Source organism: Gobio gobio, assembly GCF_949357685.1.
Source record: "Gobio gobio genome assembly, chromosome: 4".
Lineage (NCBI taxonomy): Eukaryota > Metazoa > Chordata > Actinopteri > Cypriniformes > Gobionidae > Gobio > Gobio gobio.
The window spans coordinates 44845951-44862840 of NC_137100.1; the positions used below are offsets into that span (position 1 = coordinate 44845951).

Sequence of the window (16890 nt, forward strand, 5' to 3'; positions counted from 1 at the left end):
TGATGCGATAGAGGAGTGGGGGCCCACGGGGAATGTACCCAGCGGGGAAGCCCCACTATAATCCTCAGGCCACCAAGACTTATTAGCCAAAGTAGACCTTTTCCGGTGCACCAGAAAAGGAACTAGATCGGGGAATAAGCAATGGGACTCAACCCCGTTTGAGGTATCACAGTCTCGACCGCGCACCAGAGGACCGAGTGACGCGCTGGGTTGCCGTGGCAACCCCCGCTGTCAGCCGGCGCCAGACGGCACACGGCGCGCTGAACGCTCGAGCCCGAACAACGTGCCGACGTGACCACGTTCTCCTGGGAGAACGCGGATCACCCACGAACGCAATCTCACATGTTTATATGCGAGAGAGATCGTGGCCGTCAAATGAGGACAGGAAACAACCGCATCCAGAAACACACGGTTTGAATGACATCTTGAAAAAGACGCAGGGTCAAACCATGTTGCTCTTTTTAGAAGGAAATGCTCTTTTAGAAGTGCTGAAGCGCTCAGGGAGATGACCGCGGCTCACAGCAGTCCGATTGCAAGCCTGCGTGTGAGCACTCAAGAACGGAAACGCCCAGCCAACCAACACAGGAACAAGTGTATGTTGCAGCGGCCGCTCGCTGACTCGCGCCGTCACACCAGCACCCAGGTAAGAGAGCGATCCTCCTCGAGACTCGTTTAAACACTCTTCGCAGAAACAGCTTGATACAGCAAACCGTTCGGCTCCGAAGTTAAAAGCAATATGCGGTACTCCACTTCCGTGTTTATACCCGCGGTGCGGGGCGGTGCGTGGACCGCATGCCAATACAATTGGCTCGTTTCTAATACACTCGAAGTAGACTGGTCTCTGAAGACAGATCCCAATTCGTCGGTCAGTTCCGACGTACGTCGAACGTGACCGACTGAAAGGGAACCAGATGGATCAAAACATATTTCACACTTGCCTTAAGATGATTAGATGGACGGACATGCTACAACTCTTGAGTCACCACTATATTCATACATAAATAGGGCACCAATCACTATAAGTATTCACAGACAAGCATTTGAAAATGTGACATTTTCATTCTGTTGTGCTCCTGTTGATAATCATCTGTTGTGCTTGCTGTTTTTAAAATGCCTACATGAACACTGCCTTAATAAAAATTAGGGCTGCACGATTAATCGAAATCGAACCGAATATATGCTAACTGTGTTAGTGAAGAGTGGCTCTGTGATCAGTAGTAAATGAGCTCTGTCTGAAAGCACTGCGAGTTTGAGTCGCTTTTAACGTGCGTTTGGAAAAACAAAAAAGACAACGTTTAATAACATGTTTTAACTCACTTCATATTGCCAGTCGAGTGTTTGATATATACTTTTTTTTATTGATGTAGCTTCTTATCACAGAATGAGGCAAACAATTAATTATTTTATAGTATTCCATACAATGATGAAGTCTATGTCGATTAGCACTGCATTATAGAGATGTTCGGTTCTTGAACAAATCGCTCTTTTGATTCTCAGCAAGTAACCGGTTCATTTATCGTACTGAATCGAACTTTAGTTCTGTGTTGATGACACAAGATGCAAAAAGCCGAAGTAGAAGCCGACTAAAAAAGAACCGAACGAGCCGGTTCAACCAGCTGCCGAAGTTTGCCGAGGATTCTGATGATTGAGTTGGCACGTAGGCTACTGGAAATATGCTTATTATGACTACTGTTATTAAATAACATTTTATTAAAACCTGCAAAAACCTTCCTGTTGAGAGATTTAAATACATTTTAATGTAACTTATTGTGCATGCAGATTATGGGACCCAGGAAAAAAACGGTTTTGGAATTTAGTGTTTTTTCATGTCATTACATTGTTTAGAGCATAAGAAACAAATGGGGGGGGGGGGCAATTTTGAAAAAAGATATTTTATTCATATGTTATGATATGTCCTCTGTAGTTAACACCAGGACTCAGTTGCTTAAAAAATAAAATGACATGAAATTGCATGTATAGGCAAAAACAATGGGATTTATTTTTAATTCACCAATCAATTTTCAGGATTTGTTTTAAAACAAACTTTGTTTAAAGATGATTCTGAACTATGTTATGAAATATATACCAAAATGCATTGATATACAATTTTACTTTATGAAATATGTGGGTAAAATGGCCCATTCAATACAATGTATCTACACTTCATCCAATTTGGATATTTATGTGTTCTTGGTGCAACATGTAATGAAAAAAGAAGTGTAATAATTATTCGCAACATTTTCATAATATATCTAATATTTCGTTCCCTATTCACTTGTTATGTCTCCAAAATGCCTGATAAACATGATTTCAGTCCTGGTGTCCCCTACAGAGGACATTTATGAAATCAATGCCCTGTTTTGTAACAGAAAGTCATATTTTGATTAGAAACCCCATCAAATTTTCCTGAGATGTTGATTTATTATAAACAATTTGAAAATTAATCTGATTTAAATTATAATTAAAAATATTATCATATTTACATAAGAGTGCTACACATTAATGTCAGCAGTTTTTAAAGACCAAGAAGAAGTTGTTGTCCTGATGAAAGCTCCAAACATTTGGTATCTCTGCAAAGCCCCAAATGTGCTCTTTACAGGACACCCAGACCTAAAACTGCGACATGTATGATTTCAGAGAAATTCACTAAAATATAATGTCCACTACAGTGGACAAAAGTCTATTCGTGGGTCCCAGGAGGTTAAAGTTGTTAAGCGAAATTTATAAGATTATAAAACTGGTTATTCTTTCTATATAGGCTACTTTAGACATGTAACATATCTGTGTTTATGCATGTCTGTAATGTGTGCTGTATGTGTGAAACTTTTAGAAATCTTATCTAAGATGTGGGCTACTCAATATTGTTCAGTCGTTTCCGACAATAAGGATCCGCGAATGAAACTGTAACCACAAACACCATTAACTTAAGTGAACTGGTTTAATTAAATAGGCCTTCATTTGATTAAAATTTATTTATAAAATGTATACAAATTATTATGGTTTTGCGCATACAGATTATATTTTAAATCAAGGAGTTTAAAAGGATAATAAACAAGGAGTTGATAAGTTTGGTTTACTCGTTCTATAGTATACTTTAGACATAAAGAACATATCCGCGTTTGTTGATCAGTGCCTGTAATGTGTGCTGTAGTCAGGGGCGCCGTATAGGGGGGAAAGTTAGGACAATGACTGACAGGGGCCCCAAGAAATAGGTAAAAACTAATTAAAAAAAATGTAATTATATTATACGCTACATAAACCATCATCATTGAGTATATTTCAAATAATAACAAAATGAATGATGTCTTTGATTTTTACTTATTTTGGCAATAAAAGTTAAATATCCCCATTGACCAAAAAGTAAACATCCATATTGACCGACCACCCCCCTGTATCTGCACGAAATGGTTTGGTCCTGCCTTAGCGCACTCATTAGTAGCCGTGTTTCCATTACAAATTTGCACAACACTTTTGCAATATTTTTTTAAAAGTCGCTAAAAAAATATTACGAAATGACAGCGTTTCCATTAACTGATGTTTTGTGACTAAAACAATTTTTTTCCTCTCGTGAGAAGTCATTCCAAAAATTATGCCATGTATGTTGTTAGGTTTATATCCCAGCCACCGCACGCCATTATTTTTAATGGAAGGAGACGTGTGTGTTATCCAAGCATTAATGGCAGGGAAAGCACCTTATATACTTGAGCGGCACATATGAGGTGTTTCTCTCTCTTATCTGCTTCAAGGTCTTGATAAATTGTGGCATTTTCTATTCTATTGTTTTTATTAGTTTAATAAAGAATTCTGTCTCGTCTTCTGTCCAAACATACCATCATCTGTAAAGAATGATCCATTTTTACGTACACCAGGTTATTGTGACGCATTGCTGCCACATTTAGAGAAGAGCGAAATGTTTGAATTTGATGGTGGTAACTCAAAGGTTTTTTTTTTACCACTTCGTTATTTTGGCTCGGAATTTCGTTTGTTGGAAATATAAACTGAATTTAGAAATGCTTTTGAAATGAAAAACTTTGCGTTTAATAAACAAAATATATTTCTGAAATGAAGAAAGCGTTTGGAGTGGAGTGCAAAATAATCCATTCCCTGAGTCCACGGCCTTTGTTGTTATTGATAAAAGTAGACAGTTTATAGTGTATAATTTATGTCTTGCGCTTATCTGTATGGCTAAAAATAACAGTATTGCAAGTTGTTTCCGCTGTCATAAAGGAAAAAATCCATCAGAAGCGCCGGTGCCTTCGTTGGACATGGGTTAAAGAAAACGTAGCATATTTAGTTTCATAGTTAGGCTATGTTTAAATATTATTATTTTTTTTTTTATTTCATATGTTGATTATGAAAAGTGAGCAGCACGAGTAAGGCTACATAATCAGATATGCATATGGGGACATGGCTTTTGAGTACTTCATTGAATTTTGTTTCCTATAAAGTCTTTCTTTAAAATTAATTTTGTTTTGTATAAATTTTATCTTAATTTTAATCAATGTTTCATAAACTAATTGGCTGGATTTAATAAGCAATTAGGAAATATATAGCAGTCAATATAATCATGACATGGAGGTCAGCGACATTAATAACATTGCATGTGAACTGGAGCGCGTCTCACAGACATCAGACATATGTCGCTTGAAATGTCTACTTTTAAACGAAACAATTCAAAACGAAAAGAAATAGTCTAATCTCTGATTATGTAATAAAATGTGCATTTCTCTCTTGGCGCGTCCACTAGCTGCGGAAATGGCGAGGCAGCACGTCAGCCGACATGACACAGAAAACTCTTGAGTTTATTGATAAACAATTAAAATGTCTCCTTGCTATTTTTGACACATTCATAATCAATACTTTTGCCGGTTCTTTGTGGCAAGCTTAATGCGTGTGCTTGAGTGGGGATAATAATAGCCTATATTATAGGCAGCATACTCATTACGGTAATATATTAGCCTACGTAAACGCTCGGGTTTAGAATTCTCTCATTTTTATGTAATTAATTTAATAAAAGTGCTTAGTCAACGAATGGCTTAAATGAACAACTGCTAGTATATAAAAAACTTTAGTCGGGGACAGCCCTACTTATTTAACATATTTTTGAACCAACATGTCACACTGTGCATTCTGGGATGAGCGAGCAGCGCTGAGCGGAATGAGCAAGCTCGAGTAATAGGTCAGTATTAGATTTTGGATAGCTAGCTTGGCTTGTATGTTTGGTGCAGAATGGGTGTGGGGCCCAACCTCATATTGTTTCATAGGGCCCAAAATTGCTGGTGGCACCCCTGGCTGTATTTGTTCAATTTTCAGTCGAATCTACATAGTGACACCACTGCATGATGACGTCAGGAACCTCTGAATCGGCTTTTTGAACCGGTTCATTAATCCAAACTGTCTGAAAAGAACCGGTTCCCAGAAGAGATTCAGACTTTGCATCACTGCTGCATTATAATATACTATATTATTATGAAAATACCCGAGAAGGCTTGACGAACTCAAATACACCATATATTGTCGCAGTCATGTTTATCAAAGTGTTTCAATCTTCTTTTTATTCAGCTACACAGCGCTAGCTTCACATTAGGGATTTCCTGAAAACGTCATTATATTACTTCTCTCTGAGGCAAATGTGGAGTTTCTGCTCAAGTGTGTTTAGCAGTGCTCACGCTATCCTATTTTAGGAAAAATAATACTTTTCTAAATAAATGTATATGACAATCCATATGTTTTTCTTCAGTGTACAGGAGTTTTTCCCCCACAGTGGATGCATAAGAGGCTCATATTTAATATTAAAGACATAGACTCGATCTTGCTTTTGCATACCTCCTGACATGACCTCCTATTTATATATCTATATATATATACAAAGCCAAATCAGAAAAAGTTGGGACAGTATGGAAAACGCAAATAAATAAAAAAAGAAGTGATTTCTAAATTTACTTTGACTTGTATTTCATTGCAGACAATATGAACACAAAATATTTCATGTTTTGTCTGGTCAACTTCATGTCATTTGTAAATATGCATGCCATTCAGACCTGCAACACATTTCAAAAAAAGTTGGGACAGGAGCAATTTAGGGCTTGTAATGAGGTAAAATGGTTAAATAATGATGTGATTTGAAACGGGTGATGTCAACAGGTGATTGTAATTATGATTGGTACAAAAGCAGCATCCAAGAAAGGTCTAATCCTTTAGGAGCAAAGATGGGCAGAGGATCGCCAGTTTGCCAACAAATACGTGAGAAAATTATTGAAATGTTTAAAAACAATGTTCCTCAGAGAAAGATAGGAAGAGATTTGGATATTTCACATTCAACAGTGCATAACATAATTAAAAGATTCAAGGAATCTGGAGGAATTTCAGTGCTTAAAGGACAAGGGCGCAAGCCTAAGCTGAACAACCGTAATCTCCGATCCCTCAGGCGGCACTGCATCAAGAATCGTCATTCATCTATAAGCGAAACCACCACATGGGCTCAGGACTACTTTGGCAAACCTTTGTCAAGTACCACAATATGTAGTTACATCCACAAATGCCAGTTAAAACCGTACTGTGCCAAAAGGAAGCCCTATGTTAACAGTGTCCAGAAGCGCCGTCGACTTCTCTGGGCTCGGAGGCATCTGGGATGGACCATCACACAGTGGAAACGTGTACTGTGGTCAGATGAATCAGTTTTCAGGTATTTTTGGGGAGGAATGGACGCCGTGTGCTCCGGACCAAAGAAGAAAAGGATCATCCAGACTGTTACCAGCAACAAGTCCAAAAGCCAGGGTCTGTCATGGTATGGGGTTGTGTCAGTGCCCTTGGCAAAGGTAACTTGCACTACTGTGAAGGCACCATTAATGCTGAAAAGTACATAGAGATTTTGGAGCATAATATGCTGCCTTCAAGAAGACATCTTTTCCAGGGACGTCCATGAATATTTCAACAAGACAATGCAAAACCACATTCTGCTCACATTACAAAGTCCTGGCTGCGGAGGAAGAGGGTACGGGTACTTGACTGGCCTGCCTGCAGTCCCGACCTATCTCCAATAGAGAATGTGTGGCGCATTTTGAAGCGCAAAATGCAACATGAAGACCCCGTACTGTTGCCCACTTTAAGACTTGTTTGCAGGAAGAATGGGACAAAATTACACCTGAAACACTTCATTACTTGGTGTCTTCAGTCCCTAAACGTCTTTTAAGTGTTGTGAAAAGGAATGGCAACATTACAAAGTGGTAAATGCTTTACTGTCCCAACTTTTTTTTAAATGTGTTGCAGGTCTGAATGACAGGAAAGGATGCATATTTACAAATGACATGAAGTTGACCAGACAAAACATGAAATATTTTTGTGTTCATATTGTCTGCAATGAAATACAAGTCAAAGTAAATTTAGAAATCACTTCGTTTTTTTTTTTTTTGCGTTTTCCATACTGTCCCAACTTTTTCTGATTTGGGTTTGTATATATATATATATATATATATTAGTGGTGGGCCGTTATCTGTGTTAACGTGCTGCGTTAACGTGCGACTGTTATCGGGCGATAAAAAAAATATTGCCATTAATCTATTCTCAAAGTTGGGTTATGAGCTGGGTCTATAGCCTACTACGCAAGCTATAATGACTTTCACCTTGATGGTTTACCGCGGAGCCGCGGATGTGTACCTAGCTGAATTGCACTGTAGGGGCGAGAGAACGAGTCTTCGAACCTGTGTGTATGCCTACTAGTGTTATCAAAAATATCGCTATTTCGCTATGTATCGATACTGAAATATCTGAAACGATACAATACTCATTTTCTACAGTATCGATATCAGCTGCGCTCTCCTCTCCTCTCCGACCGACAGCAAGTTGACACGCACCAGCCTCCTCTCATTCAGTCCGGTTAACCCTCTGAACATTGCGAACGGGTGTTCTGCTGGATTATTCTTAAAGGGTTAGTTCACCCAAAAATGAAAATTCTGTCATTAATTACTCACCCTCATGTCGTTGGACACCCGTAAGACCTCCGTTCATATTCGGAACACAAATGAAGATATTTTAGTTGAAAGCTGATGGCTGAGAAAGGCTTCACACAGGCCTCCATTGGCATTCAGTACATTGACACTTCCAAGATCCATGAAAGGCACTTAAAACGTCGTTACAAAGTCTATCTCACCACAGTGGCTCTACAATAATCATACAATGCGACGACAATAGTTTTTGTGCGCCAAAAAAAATCAAAATAACACCTTTATCCAACTTGTTCTCGACTTCCGTGTATGCCTCCACGACGCATGCGCGAGAATATGACGCAGATCCGGCGTTCGGACATATGACCCAGAAGCGATTTGTTTACGAGCAGAGGAAGACGCGCGTGTCTAAGCTGTTGGATTCTACATTGATCGTGCTTTAGGTCTCGGCGTAGTGCTCAAAATGGGGCTTAAGTGTGTATTTCATCGATTCCCGAACACCGGCGCTACGTCATATTCTCGCGCATGCGTCGTGGAGGCACACACGGAAGTCGAGAACAAGTTGGATAAAGGTGTTATTTTGATTTTTTTTTGCGCACAAAAACTATTGTCGTCGCATTGTATGATTATTGTAGAGCCACTGTGGTGAGATAGACTTTGTAACGACGTTTTAAGTGCCTTTCATGGATCTTGGAAGTGTCAATGTACTGAATGCCAATGGAGGCCTGTGTGAAGCCTTTCTCAGCCATCAGCTTTCAACTAAAATATCTTCATTTGTGTTCCGAATATGAACGGAGGTCTTACGGGTGTCCAACGACATGAGGGTGAGTAATTAATGACAGAATTTTCATTTTTGGGTGAACTAACCCTTTAATGACAGCAGTTAGTATTGGTGTGACCGGTCTGAATATCGTGCGGGGTTGCACATAACGTTAATTCTACTAATTCCTGCAGATTTCGCGCTCGCATATGAAGCACACACACACATACCGTAATAAAGCCGCCTCTGACATACAAGTGCAAAAATGAGCTCCTTTTTCCAATTTATTAATGGTCAAATACACTCAAAAAATGTCTCAATGGCCATCTTGGTGAGTTTTAACGTAAACACAGTCGTAACCAGCTCTCAGGAACAGTGGGATCCATGCGTGTCAGGTCTTAAAGGGACAGAAGTTATTTATTATTCAAACTACAAAAAGACAAACGATCACTTACAAGTACACATATTCTGAATGCCTTCGGCAGAATTCAAATGAGCCATTTTAATCTAGATTAATCTAGATTAATTCCAAGATTACAGTGAGATTAATCTAGATTAAAAAAATTAATCTATGCCCACCACTAATATATACATGCACACGCACACACACACAGAATAGATCGGAATTATATATTTTCCCCAAATCGTGCAGCCCTAATACAAATAATAATATTACACACATGCATATATATATATATATATATACATATATATATATATATATATATATATATATATCAGTGATGCGCGGGTTGATCCAAAATGAGCGGGTGATATTCGGGTCACGGTCGGTCGGATCGTCAATAAATCCTTATTTACCTTTTGAATGTTGAGCGTTATTAACTTTTGAATAAATGCTGAAGCGGGACAAAATGCCCGATTTCCCAAAACGTTGAACTGAGCAATGCCATTGTACCATTTTAATAGGCTACTTTTAAACGCATTTAAAGTCAGTTTTATGTATTTTCTGAGAGGGGGCGGGATTTTTGTTGGGAAAGTCGGGGGAGAGACGCACACTTCGATTAGACTGGATAAACACATGCAGCATCTTAATTGTTAAGAAAATTAAACGAAATAAATGAATAAATCAAGCTTGTATTACATAACACTAGGCTATATCATACAGCATTCAGAAAAATAACAGTTTGCGCTCCTAAGGGCTTTCACACTTTTCCAAATGTTTTCCAAATGTGGGCTGATGAATTCTTCAAGCCGGGTCGAAACATAAACATCGCGTTCATCAATAATATGCATCTGGAGCTGAAATGGAAAATGATGGGCCGCCTCAAGAACTTCCTGCTCTCGCTGCTGCACCTCTGAGCACACCACGTCAGGGCCTGAACATTTTTTTCAATGGCCCAATGAGCTACGATGAGTATTTACTACTTTTAAAAAATGCGGGTCAGGAAGCGGGTCGGGTAGCCTACAATATTTTCTTCTTTTTTTTTTGCGGTCCGAGTTGCGGGCGGGTTAGTTGAAAACGTCGGTCGGGTGCGGGTTGTTTATACATTGACCCGCGCATCACTGATATATATATATATATATATATATATATATATATATATATATATATATATATATATATATATATATATATATATATATATATATATATATATATATATATATATATATATATATATATATATATATGCATGTGTGTAATATTATTATTTGTATTAGGGCTGCACGATTTGGGGAAAATATATAATTCCGATCTATTCTGTGTGTGTGTGTGTGTGTGTGTGTGTGTGTGTGTGTGTGTGTGTGTGTGTGTGTGTGTGTGTGTAATATAATATATATATATATATATATATATATATATTTTTTTTTTTTTTTTTTTTTTTTTTTTTTTTAGTTATTGAGGAAAATATATTTTAAAATCAGTCGATTAAATTAAATGTTTGGATGTGCACACAAAATAGAGTGTTTTAATGGCTGGGGTTCATGAAGAACTTTACTGTGAAAAATATGTCAAGAAAAGCTCATTAAAAGAAAACAAAAAATCTTTTCAAAGAATGGTTCAGACTTCAGGTCAAGGGATAAATTAAATTATGCTGGGATAAACACATGACAGAGGTGTCATTTCTACAAAAAAAAAATATATATATATAGAATGGAATACTCACATCATCTGTTCTGAGCTTTTTAGCTGGACATCCCCCATCTACTGGATGCAGCATGTAATACAGACGCACTTTGTTTGCATGTTTCCGACTCTGAAAGAGAAGGGGGGGGGGGGTACACAATATGATTATTCTGCAAATCACAGTATTGTAAGAGAATAAGATGGATGGATGTATTAAATCAAATATTTTGACCGATCTGTACCCAATCTGTAAATCAATTTCAAATAAAATGTCATGGTTCACCTATCCTTGGACAGACTAGAACATTTATGAATCGTGAAGAAAAAGTATAAAAATTACCATAGATGAGAGCACTGGAGCAGACTGAGTGAGAAGCAATTGGTAGCGCCCATAATATGCACAGGCCAATAAATAATTACTGTGGTTGCCTTTAAGTGAGTGTGGAGCCACAAATCACAAACCCATCAATTAGTTGGGTTTGACAGCACAGCTTTCAGAGAGTGGGCCAAATCAATTCACTGCTCAGTTTACCTGAAAATGATGTTGTTTGACAAGAGGGTAATTGAACTTCATCCTCAACACAAAGGCCTCAAGTGTGGAAATGAAGGACAGAGAGTGGCACTGGAATAATCAGCATTGAAAGCCACTCATTTCCTCTTAAAGAAGTAAAAGATTTCCTGTCTGATTTTCTTAGACTTAGAAAAAAAATGACACATGGACCTGGATGAAACATCTGACTACAGATGGATGTGGTTAAAAATATGATATGTCACCTTGTGTTTGAAGATTGCCTGAGAGAATCTTATTAGCCCAGTCCTCCTATTTCTCCCCTCAAGAGAGAAAATATGAAAAAAGACATGGAGAGATCGAAAGAGACAGACGGAACTCAGAGTTATGAGAATGATGCTGCTTTAGCACCTGGGGAGAGTGCAAATACAATACATATTTCTCTTCAGCCTCTTTGACAACAATTATATCCATAATTTCCACCATCACATCCCTAATATATATATAAATAAATAATATTTTGTTATTTTTTCTTTTATTCAGCAAGGACACATTGTATTGATAAAACATTACAGTAAAGACATTTACAATGTTACAAAAAAACCTATATAAAAAAAAAATGTGTCTCAACTTTCTATTCATCAGAGAATCCTGAAAGGCACAACTGTTTTCTACGTATCCCCTAAAGCACCTGAGGGATGGAAAAAAATATGAGCTAGGAGGGATATATATATTTCGGGAAAGGATCAAGGAATCAAGGAAAATGAGGAAGGAGGAGGAGGAAGGAGAAAAATAAGGAGAAGGAGGAGGAGGAAGGAGAAAGATAAGGAGAATGAGGAGTAGGGCTGAAACGATTAGTCGACATTGTCGACAAAGTCGACAATAAAAAATTGCAGACAAATATCTTTGTTGTTGAGTAGTCGTTTGATCTCATGTGACCTAATGTAAGGGCCTGCAATATCGCGGTTTGACCGCTATGGTGCTGTAGCGCTAGAGTGTAATGCAGCCCTTACAAATGAGGTGGTAGAAGAAAATAGCGCGAATGACGGAATGCAAACAAATCTGAAATGGAAGCTTCAGCTAGTTCTGCCAGGAAGACTTAATCACTTCGTCACTTATTAACTTCATCTCCATCCAATCACGTCTTCACATTTTCTGTATAAAGGTCGTACTTACACATGTTTGAGTTCGCAGATGCCGATGCGACAACAACTGCGCAGATGCCGATGCGACAACAGATGACGAGCCGGATGTTCCGTAGCGATCGATCGCTGGTTCTATTATTTAATTAATTAAGTTAATAATGTGCATACAGTGGCATTCTAAGTCCATGTCAGCCTATCATTCTGTTCACTTGGCTGTCGCGGCAACAGACACGAGTGCCTTCACTAAAGAGAGCAAAATTGCGCGTTCTGATTCAGAACAATCACTTTCATGGAGGACAATCTGGGCATGTTATCAAAAGACATGGCTGTGATCTTTATCGTCATCTGGCATCATCACTACATTAGCATTCATCACAGTGATATATGATTTTGCATTCCGATGCCGATTGGGTGTAGTATTTATTCTTTCAATTTGGCAGACACATGCATCAGACGCGCACCTGCTTGTGCAACGTATCGCTCGTTGTCGCTCGTGTAGTAACTTTCCATAGTGCCTCGTAAATTATACGCACTACACCGGTTACCGTTAATGATAGCTTTTTTTTAGATAAGCTGAAACAGAACAGATGGCACAGCATGTTAGCCTATCTCCCACGAACGCAATGGAACCTCAAACAAGAGTTTTAAAGCAACATGCACCCAATCGGGCTCCATGATTAACTGAGTAAAGTAATCGCGAATTGGCACAGCGTTATGAGATCGCTCGAGGTGAATTTAATTAATATGCTTAGAGTAGTTTTAAGCACTGCACTGGCATCAGTGCATTTGTACACATTAAATGCTGCTAGATTCAGCTTTCCTTGCAAAGGCTGCAAGTTGTCACATATATGTATAATCGGAACTAACTAACAGTTTCAAGCTACAAAGTGTCTGGGGCTGTCATCCAGCAGCGTACATGTTTTGCTCATTTACTGGGTATGTTGGATTAACTTCCTTTTGCGATCTGATATGGCTTCTCTCCTTAGGAGGAAGAACGTCTTGTGCTCCTATAAAGGCTGTCGTTGCATATTGCAGCATGAATATGCGCTATCTTAAAAAAAAAAAAAAAAAAAAAAAACCCTATAGCATGTTGTGCTTTTGTCTTCTCGTACATCACGTTAATTTGACTCCATAGCGTTTCAGCTACTGTGATATCAGATGCCTCCATCAATTTTAGGAACTTTAGGATATCGTGTTCTGTTCTCCCTTGGTTTCGTGCTAGGACGTATGGCTACGATCATGAATAAAACAGAAATGTGCACTCTCGCTCATACTCACAGCAGCATATTCGGGCATATTAAAGGTTGTATTCATAACAAGGTTCGACTTGTCGTTCGACAGCAGCACAAATTGTACATAAATTCAGTTACATTAAGATTGCATTCTGTATAGCTACTGAAATCGCAGCAGGGGAACACAAATATCCAATTATTTTATGTCCAGTGAGCAGAGTGCGCTCCCTTTTAAACACTTAAAACTATTGAATGCTTCAGTTCAGCAAATTCTTTCACTGTAGCGAAAACTCTAGTCTTCCTACACTGCACTATGAATCTATTGCGTGTTCTCACTTCATGGTTGATTGTATTCATTAGCTGATTAGCCAGAACAAGCGCTGAACCACTCGATCTTGATCGTGTATTCTGTTATGTAAACTCCTCCATTGGTCATTGCATCAAATGTCTGCGAATTGGCTATGCTCAACACTGCAAAACGCATCGTAAATGCCAATATATGACCGTTTTTAAGACTAACACTATGCAGGGGAGTGAATATAGCGACGACTATTTGACACAGTCTGCACATGCTTATCGATTTCTGGCCACACCGTAAATGATAAGGCTCTCCTCTCTCACAGTAAGATTTTTCTCTTTACTAAAGCTGGCACACACGGCGTGGCTATTGTCTTTGTGATTTGTTGCTTTTCAGACCGTGCAAATGAGATCCTCATGTCATACTGTGGGATCTCAGTGCATTAATGGCAGGCTGTACGATAATCAGACACACAAGAACTTGTCCGGAGTTTTACATCAACCCATTCAACTAGTGGAATTATTCAGGCCAAAATGTCTCATGGCGTCGGTGAGCATGTCAAACTAACTATTAAAGACATCAGATTTTATTCCAGGGTCAAAGGATTTTAGAATTGCGATATTTGTCTTATACTGCCAAACGTGGCCAAATTCACACAGTATTATCCTGGCTTAGGTATCCAACAATGAATCTCGCATTGATCTTTTGTCATGGGTTTGGTAGCTGTGCCGAGTTCTATATAGCTAGCTATGGTTTATTAGCTAGTAAAGCTTTATCATTTAAAACATTCTTATCTTCTGCAAGGGCATCGTCGATGTTCTCAATCACATGCGCACGTTATGTATTTGTCATGCTGTTCTGGTTATTTTCTTTTGGGGGTTCTGTCAGCAGGTTTGACGGTTAGATGGTGTTCTATCAAGCTGTGAGCGGGAGCTACGCCAAGTGGTTAGAATCCTCCTAACTGCAGATGAGAAAAAAAAAAAAAGGTTCTCCAACTAACCGTGCATGGGACATTCTTCCAGATTGGTGTTGCTACGAACATAGTTCAATGTGTGGAGTTGGTATCCTCTACCAAGGTCTCCCATATCATGAAGAGACTATCATGTGGGATTCCATGATAGTCAAGATGGTTTACTTCAGCAATGCTCAAACCATCAGGCATCCCATACCATCAGGCTCCCATAATTCCAAAGGTAAATCTAAGATTACCTATTAAGATTACCTTAACAAGCATCAGGTATGTTCAAAGCTTTTAATTTAACTCCTAACACTTAAAGGTCCCATTTTTCGTGTTTTTTTGAAGCTTTGATTGTGTCTACAGTGTGCAATATAACGTGTTCATGTTTCATGTGTTAAAAAAAAAAAAAAAAAAAACACCTATTTTTCACACAATTTACTTATCTGCATACTGCTGTTTTCACTGTCCTCAAAACGGCTGAGAATTTCCTCGTCTATGAAGTCCCTCCTTCAGAAATACGTAACGAGTTCTGATTGTGCCAGCGGTTCCCGTGTTGTGATTCGACAGCAGCTTAGGGCACGTTGCCCGGAAAGGTCACGCCTCTTACCATAACGGGGAGATGAACGCGCTCAAACTACAGCCCCTGAAGGCCAAACAAAGGTGATTTGACTCCGGGATGAAAATAACAGCGTCTGAACGACATGGCGACAAACGCAACCGAACCGAACCGAACCGAACGCAACACTTCCTCTTCTCCACGAGGGAGCAACAAGACCACGCCCCCTTTTTTTCGCGTATTCTTGTGGGCGGAGGTTAGTCGACAAACTGTTCTACTGACGTAATTAAAGCAGGATGTACATGGATGTAGTCCAAACCGGCCGTTCGCTGTAGGCTTTGAAAGGGAACTTCTGTCAAATAAAATTTCTCGCTTGGCATTGAACTTTGAGCTTTATAATTTTACAGGTATTATTTATGCTCTAACAGCAACATTACACACTAACTAAAGTTTGAAAAATGGGATCACGAAGAACAGGACCTTTAAATCGTAAAGGTCGCTCTTCCACTTGCACCGATATTCTGCTAGAAGCTGTGTTTATCAGCCCCTTTCGGCTTCATGTGTCCAAGGAAATTCACTTGGAAACTAATCAGCTTGATCCTACTCTCGTCTTTCCCATTCCGATCTTCACTTCTCACTCAATTTCTTTACTCTTTTCCTTAAGCATTTTAGAATGACTCTATAGGTTCTGGTATCACATTAACAATTCTAAGATGAAGAATAATTTCTATCCCTTTACAGCTATGGTTAAATTTCTTAAAATCCGGCCTAGAACTTCCAAATACGCACCGCTATTTATATTTACCTAACAGAGCAACCCTTTCCAAGGCTTGTTTCAGAACTCACTTAACCACTGTTATCAAAAGCTGCAGTCTATCCCCCTCTCTCTACAGTATACCGGCCATTCATTCAGAAACGGGGCAGCTACAACAGCTGCTGAACGAGGAATCTCTACATCATTAAGATCATGGGCAGATGGTCTTCCTCAGCTTTTGAATCATACATCAGACCCGATTCAAAAACCATTCTCGAAGCTCAGCAAGCTCTTCAGTAAAAATCAGTTAAATTTTATGCAATTACTGGTGGCGGTTTACTGGCGGTAATGGCCTTGTGTGACCTCGTCTCTCTCTCTCTCAAAAAAAAAAAGAGGCCGTCTAGGTTGGCCTAACGCACCTATATCTGTCGGTCTATCGAGGCCTGTCTATGCCTGGCCTAACGTGGCCATATCTCTCTGTCTATCAAGGCTGTCTATGTCTGGCCTAACGTGGCCTTATCTGTTGGTCTATCGAGGCCTGTCTATGTCTGGCCTAACGTGGCCATATCTGTTGGTCTATCGAGGCCTGTCTATGTCTGGCCTAACGTGGCCTTATCTGTCGGTCTATGTCTGGCCTAACGTGGCTA

At 39.1% G+C, this 16890-nt stretch overlaps 1 protein-coding gene across 1 annotated transcript in view; it reads right to left on the bottom strand.

Annotated features, from left to right (window-relative positions):
- zmat4a (zinc finger, matrin-type 4a) overlaps nt 1-16890 on the bottom strand; it is a 181268-nt gene that overhangs the window by 100803 nt on the left and 63575 nt on the right. The window contains exon 3 of the mRNA XM_079814692.1: nt 10833-10922. Coding sequence (XP_079670818.1) covers nt 10833-10922 — 90 coding nt within the window. The remainder of the gene's footprint in view (nt 1-10832; nt 10923-16890) is intronic.